This window comes from Pollicipes pollicipes, unplaced genomic scaffold (assembly GCF_011947565.3).
Source record: "Pollicipes pollicipes isolate AB1234 unplaced genomic scaffold, Ppol_2.1 Scaffold_3087;HRSCAF=3621_pilon_pilon_pilon, whole genome shotgun sequence".
NCBI classification, from domain to species: Eukaryota; Metazoa; Arthropoda; class Thecostraca; order Pollicipedomorpha; family Pollicipedidae; genus Pollicipes; species Pollicipes pollicipes.
In genome coordinates, this window is record NW_023596225.1 from 26927010 (window position 1) to 26936510 (window position 9501).

The 9501-nt window shown below is 64.0% G+C and overlaps 1 protein-coding gene across 1 annotated transcript; it reads left to right on the forward strand.

Annotated features, from left to right (window-relative positions):
- Positions 1 to 149: 149 nt before the first annotated feature.
- On the forward strand, positions 150 to 8755 carry LOC119089974 (zinc finger protein 219). The gene is made up of 14 exons (XM_037212776.1): positions 150 to 226; positions 414 to 578; positions 1044 to 1411; positions 1729 to 1997; positions 2689 to 2826; positions 3320 to 3510; positions 4227 to 4451; positions 4887 to 5192; positions 6114 to 6232; positions 7492 to 7686; positions 7775 to 7885; positions 7961 to 8158; positions 8240 to 8432; positions 8751 to 8755. The coding sequence occupies exons 2-14, from the start codon at positions 428 to 430 to the stop codon at positions 8753 to 8755; spliced, it is 2469 nt and encodes an 822-aa protein (XP_037068671.1). The 5' UTR covers positions 150 to 226; positions 414 to 427.
- Positions 8756 to 9501: the final 746 nt, after the last annotated feature.

The following is a 9501-nucleotide window of genomic DNA, read 5'->3' on the forward strand; positions in this document are numbered from 1 at the left end:
ATCGAGAACATGCGCAACAACTTCAACCAGGGCCAGGAGGCGCCGCTGCCGCCGCTCGGGGACCTGCTGGCGCCCGAGCCGCTGCCGGAGTACGGCGAGTACCAGCCGCCGCCGCCGCTGCCGCCGCCGCCGCCGGAGGAGTACCTGTACCCGGCGCCGCTGGACGCGGCACCGCCGCCGCTACGTCCGCCGCCGCCGCTCGGCGCCGACCAGGCCAGCTCATCAGGTCAGCACGAGCCGCGAGCGGTCCTGCCTCTGGGCGGTGGTGTCCTGCATGCCTTTTGAGACCTTGAGACGCTGTATGCATATCGCGACTTGTTTCGTACTTCATGACGCCTGCTCCCCTAGAATCGTGCATTCACGCTGTGAAACGGGATTGCCCATCCCTAACCACCGAACGCACTTGTTTGCAGGTCTTGGCTTCATCATGAGCACGGTGAACTCGGTGCTGGATGATGACAATAGCAACCTCAGCGTGACCTCGTCCGCCCCTTCACTGACAGCTAGCGACAACCGAGAGAACCTCTCGGCCACTGGCTCGGACTTTACACTGGACTCGGGTCTCCAGCAGGCCATGGGTGGGTGGCTTTCTCGGTTTCTCACTATTAGCGATCTTTCCGTCTTGTAGCAATCTTCTTGCCAGGTGGCTTTGCGCTCGCAGTCTGTCCCCTGTCCCCGACTGTCTGAGGTTGTCACGGTGCATCGCATGTGTTATTCCGTGTCAATTAACTTTCTCGCACTTAGTGCTCCAAGATCACGATGCTTCCTGTTTTCTCTTACCCGTGCTCGCATGATTTCTCTCCAGCTGATGGCTTTGGACGAGCTTTTCTTCTCTGAACTCTGAATGAACTTCTCCTGTCACGTGATCTGTGAACGAACTTCTACGGCTGCACCGTGCGCAGTTCGGTAGCAGTGCGCGGCGGTGCATGGGCCGTTCCTCGGCGGCATGCGCAGGCATGCGAGAGGCGGCGACGGCCGCTGCGGGCCGGCGTGGCCGGTGTACTGACCCGGTCGCCGTCTCACCAGCGGCTCCTCCGCGCCAGGTATCACCGACGAGGAGATGAGCATGCTCGAGCAGCTGGGCTCCTGCAAGAGCCAGGACCTGGTGTACGACAACACGGCGGCCGACGCCCAGGTGGCGCCGCCGCCGCCGCCGCCACCACCGCCGCCGCCGCTGGCGCCGCCGCCGCCGCCGCCACCGCCGCCGCCTCCGCCGCCGCCTGCCGCTCCGCTGTCGCCGGCGGCGGCGGCCGAGCGGCGCCGCGAGGAGGATGTGGCCGGCGAGTTCGAGTGCCCGATCTGCGACCGCCGCTTCCGCGGCCGGCCCTCCGTCCGGCAGCACCTCATGTGGCAGCACCGCGCCTCCCAGGACAAAGTGGACCGCAAGACGGAGAACCTGGTGCCCATCCAGGTGAGACAGCGCCCACCGCTGCCGGCGTACTCCCAGCGTACCCACCTCTTCCGGGACACTCTCAAGGGCTCTGCGGTGCTCATCGATTCGAGTGTTGGCACAGTGCTTAAAGCTTGCAGGCCTGTTATTTCAACGTAGTCATGGCTTGGTGTCGGATGTTTCTTGGAGTTCTAACAAGTGTGGTACACTTAAAACATCATTTGTTTTGTTGCGTTTTTTTCAGCAAAGTGTGATTTGAAACGCAGACCCTGCCCCGCGAGGCACTATTCCAACTGAGCCCGCTTTGCTCTGACTTGTGTCTGCTGCTGGGACGGCAGATCGTGCCGCCACACCAGCGGCACCAGGCGTGCTTCGTCTGCGGGGAGCTGATCCGGGAGCCTATCTTCCTGAACCTGCACATTGCGCGCGCGCACCTGCGCCGGCCGCCAACCACCGGCGCCGCCGGGTCGGCCACCGCCGCCGCCGCCGCCGGCAGCGGCCTCAAGACGCAGATGAGCACCGCGCTCGGCGGCCTCTTCGACCGCGCCATCACCAACATGCTGGGCCGCAGCGCCAAGCTCATGTCGCAGACCGGCAAGGCCAAGGCGTGAGTAGTCGTACTGATGACAGGCGTGCCGGCGCGGTAGGATGTGATCAGGCTGGGGGAGGGGCGGGGGCTGCTGGATGGTAGAGGTTATTGCTGGCGGTCGGTGTGCAGGGCTCCGGGTCTGGCAAATGCATCGCGTCAGTTGTGAGGACATGATTGAGGACATGAGTAACATGAGTGAGGTTCATACGTGGCAGTTACGGCGGCCTGGGAGTGGTGAAGGAGTTGTTTGTGCTCCTGGACAAACGTACGGCGGGATGACTGCCAGTCAGGGCAGTCTTGTTCTGCTCCTTCTGGCAATGGTGGAGACTGGGCCGCTGATCTGGCTGTGTTGACGTCTGCGTCCCTGCGGGCCCCGTCCCCGGCGTTCGCTCTTCGGCCTAACCTGACGCCACATGGCGTGCCAGTCAGCTGGGGACCATAGACTCGCATCCTGCCGACTGTGCCGACAATGCCAGCTGTTTGACAGCTGTCTGTGTCAGTGTGACAGCTGTGTGTGTTGAGTGTGACAGATGTGTGTGTGAGTGTGACATATGTGATGCGATGGCATAGACAGACGCGTGAAAAGAGCGCAGATTGAAGCTCGGATTAGACCCGGAGGCGCCAGGGTTGACGCTAGACGAGGGCCGACTGGCGTGAGCCGGCTGCGACGCCGTCGCCGGCTGCCCGTCACACGGTGTCTCTCCGTCAGGGTTGATCTCAAGTCCCCGGCGCCGGCGGCGAGCCCGGGACCGGTGCCGGCCGAGGCCCCGGCGGCGCCCGCCGTCGGCCGACTCGACGGCTCCAACACCAACAGCTGGCCGTACGGCTGTCACCTCTGCGACGAAAGGTGCGCACGGCAGACGGCGTTACGCGCCTGGCAGACACTTCATATTGAAAGGGAAACACCTGAAGCCGCTGACGCTCTGAAGGGGATAAGCACGGTTAAAAAAGGGGTGCCGGTAGTGTAGTGGTTATCACGTCCGCGTTAGCCACTGCGCGTCTGAAAAACCAAAGGTACGGCGTTCGATTCCCCGCGGTGCCCGCCCTTCCTGCCAGGGTGAGAGGCAGGCGACGCCATATAGCCTCAGCAGCTGAGTGGGTCGTAGAGCCCCAATCACACACAAGCACGGTTAAAACGGGGCTCAGCGTTTTCAGGACTGTGGTCGCACGAGCTGCTGGGAGTGAACACAGTGCCTGAGCGGTTTCAAACGAGGTTAGGCACGGGGAAATCCGAGCTGGCCCGGCAGGAGGACGGCTGTTATGAGCTGCTGTCGCCGGCTCGACAGCCCCAGACGTGGCCGTCACCACCGACTGACCCCCGCCACTGTCCGCCCGCTCAGGTTCAAGCAGGCGAGCGGACTGGCTCGCCACATCGGCGCCGCCCACAAGCACGTCAAGTTCAACCTCTCCGACCTGGGCGACGTCAAGAAGTGCCCGCTCTGCGACGTCATCTTCGAGAACATGGCGTCGGTGGCGCTGCACGCGCAGCTGGCCCACAAGGACGCGGGCATCAGTCGGCGCGGCATCATAGGTGAGGCCTGGCCAGCCGCCGACCGTGGCGCGGCTGGGCGACGAACGCCTTCTCCGCCGGTTATGTGTGGTGCAGATGTTCTCAAAGGCGTACGATTCGCTCATTCTGGATTGTCGACCCGGCCCTGGCCTGTTAGTGAATGCTCGTTGACTTCAGTATCCTGGCTGCTGACCTGCTGCCTGCTTTGGTCAAAATCGTGCGGCCCTTAAGCGACCTGAAGTGCATAGCGCTTGGCCGACGGCGGCCATTCTGCTCATCATAATGACTGACAAATGGCAAGAGCTGTTGACAACCCGGCATTCGTAGAACTAGTGACAGTTCTCACGTTTTGAGCACGTGTTACTGACCCTGATGACTGCGGCAGACCTTTTGTAGTCCTGCAACTCACCTTTTGATGACCTTTCGCTTTCGTTGTATATGTGTGTGGCCCTCTGCTGACCTTTCTCTGATCAGCGCTTGATCTGCCGCTGACTCGTGTCTGCCCTGCGTCTGCCCTGCGCGTGGCCCGCACCCGTCCATTGTCTGGCTCCGTGCCTGCCCTGTGTCTACCTCGTGCCTGTCATGCGCCTTGCCATTCCAGTCCACCGTCTAGCTCCGTGCCTGCCCCGTGTCTGCCGCGCCTGAGCCGCGTGTCTGACCCACACCAGTCCAGTGTCTGGCCGTCTGTGCCCTGTGTCTGCGCCACGCCTGAGCCACGTGTCTGACGTGCTCGGCAGCGATGGCGATGCGGCGCGGCCAAGAGTCGGCCGCCAGCCAGGTGCAGTGTCCGGTCTGCGGCGAGAGCCACCCGGTGTCGGGCGACACCAGCCTCACGCGCCACATGGCGCTGGCGCACCGCCACTGGCGCCTGGCGCTCGACGTGGTCGGCAACGAGATCAAGTTCGTGTGCCACTCGCTGGCGGACGCCACCGCCACCGTCGTCAAGCCAATCGTCATCAAGGGTGAGCGCGTCTGTCAGGGACGAAGAAGAAGGTGTGCTGGGGCTCAGGGCTGCGGCGAAGGTGTGCTCGCGTACTCGCGCTCACGCACACGTCCAGATGGACGTGTGCGTGGTGGAAAGGATGGGTGGGGTGTCGGGTCTCTAACTTTCGTTTCTCTTGAGTTTAGGTGTTCTGGTTAGCTATGGAGCATCTGGTCAAAATGTGTGATATACTTATCCTGCACCGCCGAGTCGAACCTAGTGCCTTGCCTTGCTGCATTGCTAGCGATGTAGTTCGGAAATATCTCGCCATGCCAACGTTTGTAGTCGTTGGCACTTTGCTGGGAGCCGACGGAACGGGGACTAGCTCGCGTGCGTCAGTAGTTGAACGCTGACGCCTGTGGTGACGCCTCCGAGCCCACCCGCCTGAGCCAGCCGCCGTTTGCGCCCCCTCCAGCCCCGCGCGACGACAGACCGGACGAGTCGAGGCAGCTGGCGGAGCACGCGCGCGCCTCGGCCGGCCCGCGCGCCACCAAGCCGAAGGAGGCGTCGCCGCCGGAGGACGCCGACAGCCCGTCCCTGCTGGATATCTCCGACTACACGCCGCGGCCGGGGCCGTCGCAGGCGGGCGGCGAGGCGCCGGCGGCAGCGGCCAGCGCCGAGTCGTCGCCGGAAGGGGCCGACGCCGGCGGCGCCGAGCCGGCCGCGCCGCCCGGCGACGCCGCGCCCGCCGAGGACGAGGAGGGCGACTTCATGTGCTCTGGTGAGTGGCCGACTTGGGTCGATGTCAGCTGTAACGAGGGCGGAACCTGGGGAACGGGAGACTATGTTGTGTACGGATGTGGGGAAGGGGGAATTCAGTGTTCACAGGTAAGATGTAAGAAGAGCAGCCGGTTTCATAAGCATGCTTTGTGACCCTTTTTTGCTTGTTTTGATTTTGCACACCGGATGGTTGTCTTTGTTTATATTTCAGTGATTTATTTCTTGCACTACATCGAGTGTTTCGCTATAAGTCACCGAATGCTCCTGTTCTCTTCAGCTGTCTTGATGGGGCGTTTGGCTCAGCTTCTGCCTGTATCGTACAAAGAATGCCCTACGCCCTGGCTACCGATCTTTTATGTTCCTTCGTCTGCATTGTTTTCCGCATCAGTGATGGGAATGTCCCCGGCATGTACTGGCTACTCACGGCATTTAATACCCATGTCCTCAGACCATTATTCTGGTGAATGCCGCCCATTCCTTTTGCTAGAGCTGGGTGTCGGGTTTTCAGACGCGGATTGGCCGTACCAGGAGTGTTCGGACACTAACAGCAACGCTAGCAGCTCCAGTGAAATAAACAACTTCTCGTGCTCAGGTAGACAGGGGTGCGAGGTGCTCTGCACGCCCCCCGTGCCCACCGCTGGCCTAATTCGGTGACGGGCTGCCTCAACCGTTCCGCTGCCACCCGAGTGTGCGGTTCGCTCCCCTGATCGGCCGAGCGTGGGTTCGCGCCCCGCGGCCTGCTGAGTTTTCAGCTCTTCAAGCCTTGTGAGGCGGCGGCGTCGGACTGCGGCCGTGCGATGTTGGCTGTGTTGAGCGCGCCGTGAGCGCCGTCTGACGGGGCGGGCGACATGGGGAGCGGTGAGCGCGTGAGGGCCGTGCCGGAGCCGGCGGCCGCTGACCGCCGCCCGCGCGCCGCCCGCAGAGTGTGGCATCAGCTTCTCGACGCCGCAGAAGGTGGTGGCGCACATGGAGAGCGAGCACCCGGTCAACGCGTCTGTGGGCGTGCCGGGCCTGGAGGACGCCCGCTCCGAGGCCTCTTCGGTCAGTACTGGCGGTGAAGCGGGGCGGCGCTAACGGCCGGGCCCGGCCCCGGCCCCGGCCCCGGGCTCGGCTGCGGCCGGCTGACCGGTCTGCCGATGGACCCTTGGTGGTGCATCCGACGCCCGCCCTTCTTGACCCTATCCGTCCGTGTGTCAGCCTTTCAATGCCTCTATGGGCGGAGGCAGCATCGAGCTCCTTCTGCCTGCAGCTCGAGCTGGTCTTCCACCTTCCACGGGGAAGGAGGAAGGCCAGCGTTGAAAGACAGATGTGGCGCGTTAGGTTGATCTGACGAAGTGTGTGTTCGGTCGATCTGACGAGGTGCGTGTTCAGTCGATCTAACGAGATGTGTGCTCGGTCGATCTGGCGAGGTGCGTGTTCGGTCGATCTGACGAGGTGTGCGTTCGCTGTTGCTTGACGGACACATGACGTTCAATGTAAGCTGTCGGGGCCAGTGCGTCAGACTCCGATGCTTGGCACAATATCTATGACGATGTGTGTGTGTGTGTGTGCGTGTGTGTGTGTGTGTGTGTGTGTGTGTGTGTGTGTGTGTGTGTGTGTGTGTGTGTGTGTGTGTGTGTGTGTGTGTGTGTGTGTGTGTGTGTGTGTGTGTGTGTGTGTGTGTGTGTGTGTGTGTGTGTGTGTGTGCGTGTGTGTGTGTGTGCGCGTGCGCGTGCGCGTGCGTGTGTGCGTGCGCGTGCGTGTGTGCGTGCGTACGTGCGTGCGCGTGCGCGCGCGCGCGTGTGTGTGAATGACGCTCTGACAGCACAGTATGCATGCGGAGCTTCGAGTGCAACTGGGTCATACAGCGCCCAGCAGTTTCTATGGTGGGGTTCGATTGTTAAGCGTGGTGATACGGTACTGAACGACCGCATTCATATTTTAAGAGCTCCATTGCTTTTGATGTCACAAACTTCCACAGAGTGAAGATGGTGGCTTACTTCCATCGATAGTCTTCAGGGCATTGTTTTGTAGGAGCATTAGTTTCCCGGCGTTAGGAATTGGGTCACGTGACCAGCTAAATGCTCTGCCTTGGCCACCCGCTATATGGCCAGGACGGTCGGCGCGCCCTAAAGCCCAAATTGCCATCACCATCATGTGATGGCCACCCAAGCCACGGAGGGGTTTTTCCAAATCTCAGCCCTCTTGGACCAGTTGCGGTCCTGAGCCATCCTGCTTATCTGCCCGCTGATAGACATGTACGCATCTGTGACCGTGGGGTCTCGGGCCGTCTGCTGACCGGGCCTGCCGCGCCGCCACAGGAGGACGGTGAGCCGAACGGCAAGGCTGCTGGCGGCGCTGGTCGAGGCGCACCCGCACGGCTCGGCGCTGGCCGAGCTGGTGCGACAGCTGAAGCAGGCCGACCGGTACGCGGCGCCCGGCCGGCGCGTGCCCCTCTCCGAGGAGCAGCTGCAGAAGTGCCTCCAGCTCACCTCGCGCATGCGCAACGGCGGCGTGTCGCGTCCGCCGCACAGCTGCGGCCGGCCGCCGCGGCGCGCCGACGCCGCCGGCTCGCGCACCGTCGAGCGCGTCGACCGCGCCCAGAGCCTGCGCATCATGAGCATGCTGCAGCGGGAGACGCGCCGGCCGGCCGACAGTGAGGCCGACCCGTACCAGTTCACCGACGAGGTGGCCGAGGCGCGCCGGCCCAGCGTGGTGCGCACGTACGCGCGCCAGCGTCCGCCCGGCGCGCCGCCGCGCCCGCTGGCGCGCCGCGCCGACGCCGCCAAGCCCAACCACATCCTCGAGTCGATGAAGCAGAACTTCAACGAGGCGACGGCGGCGGCGGCGGCAGCCGAGGCGGCCACAGAGGCGGCGACCGAGACCGAGGCCGAGTCGGAGCGTCCCGAGCGACGCTCGCCGGCCAAGCGCGCCAAGCCGCGCAAGCCCGTCACCGACGAGGAGGGACTGGACCGCGTTATTGAGGAAGTGATCCGCGCTTGGGCCGCTGAGGACGGCGGCGCGGCCGACGCCGAGCCGGCGCCGACGCCGGGCGAGCCGTCGACCGAGCCGTCGGCCGAACCGTCGACCGAGCCGTCGACCGAGCCGTCGACCGAGCCGTCGGCCGAGTCATCAGCCGAGGCGGACTCAGAGCCGCCGGCGTCCGACCGGTCCCCCGCGCCCGACGGGGAGCTGTCGGACGCCGAGCAGGCGGCCAAGGCGGCCGCGCCCACTGCCGACGAGGTGCCGGCAGAGCCCAGCGGTGACGGAGCGGCGGACGGTGTTTCGCCGCCCGCCGCTGACGCCGCTGCTGTCGCTACCGCCGCTGCCCCGGCCCCCGCCGCTGTCGAGCCGCCGGCGCGGCCCGACAGGGAGCCGGCGCCGGCCGGGGCGCCGCGCCCCACCGCCATAGAAGCGCAGCTGGCCGACTGGGAGGCCTAGTGGCGGCTGCCCGCGCGCGCCGCGCGCGGCCGCTCCTGCGTGGGCGGTCACGCGCGCGCGCGCCCACTCATCACGTGTCTTTCGGCCGCTGCTCCCGCGTGTGGAGCGCGCTCGGCCAGCGGGACCGGCCCGACGACAGGGTAGCGAGCCGGGCCGACGGTAGCCAATAATGGGGCGGCGCCGGCGCCGTTTCCGCTGGCAGTCAGCGGGCTGGCAGTCAGCTGGCGGCGCCGTGTTATCAGGTGTAGCGTTTGTAGGCGATTGTGATACTGTTGTTGCCCCGGCAGGCGCTGGCGTCCGCTGCGGCGGAACACGACTGCCAGGCGGGTGGAGCGCGCCCGTTTCACCTCGCGGAAACATATCTAGTCCCGTCAGAGGCCGTCGGGCCGGGGCGGCGCGGTCGGGCGCGGGCGCGCGCGCCCGGCCCCGCGATGTACTGTCGTGTCGTGAGGGCGCCGCGGCCAGCCCCGCGCGCCCGTGTATGATATATGATATTCGTTTGTAGACACGCCGCATTGAGGCATTACATATATACATTATTCTTGCGTACCGGATTGGTTGCGGCGGGCCAGCGACATTGAGATGCTGCGTCGAGCCTGCATTCTTCGTTGTTCTGCTGCGCCCATCATGGCGACGTCCTGGTATAAGCTGTGTCAAGCGAAGGTGGCCGTCCTGAGTGGCGGCATGAGCCTCGCCCTCCGCAGACGAACCAGCGACCGCTCGGCCAACTTCGTTCAATGCAAACCAGTCAGCGTGTTCTCATACAGTGGAGCAGGAGACCAAAGATGTGGGATACCGCACATCATATATGTATTTTACAAATGGCATTCACGAATTCCAACGGCGAATGCGTCACAATAAATATAAGTGCATTATGAACAAAATACCCT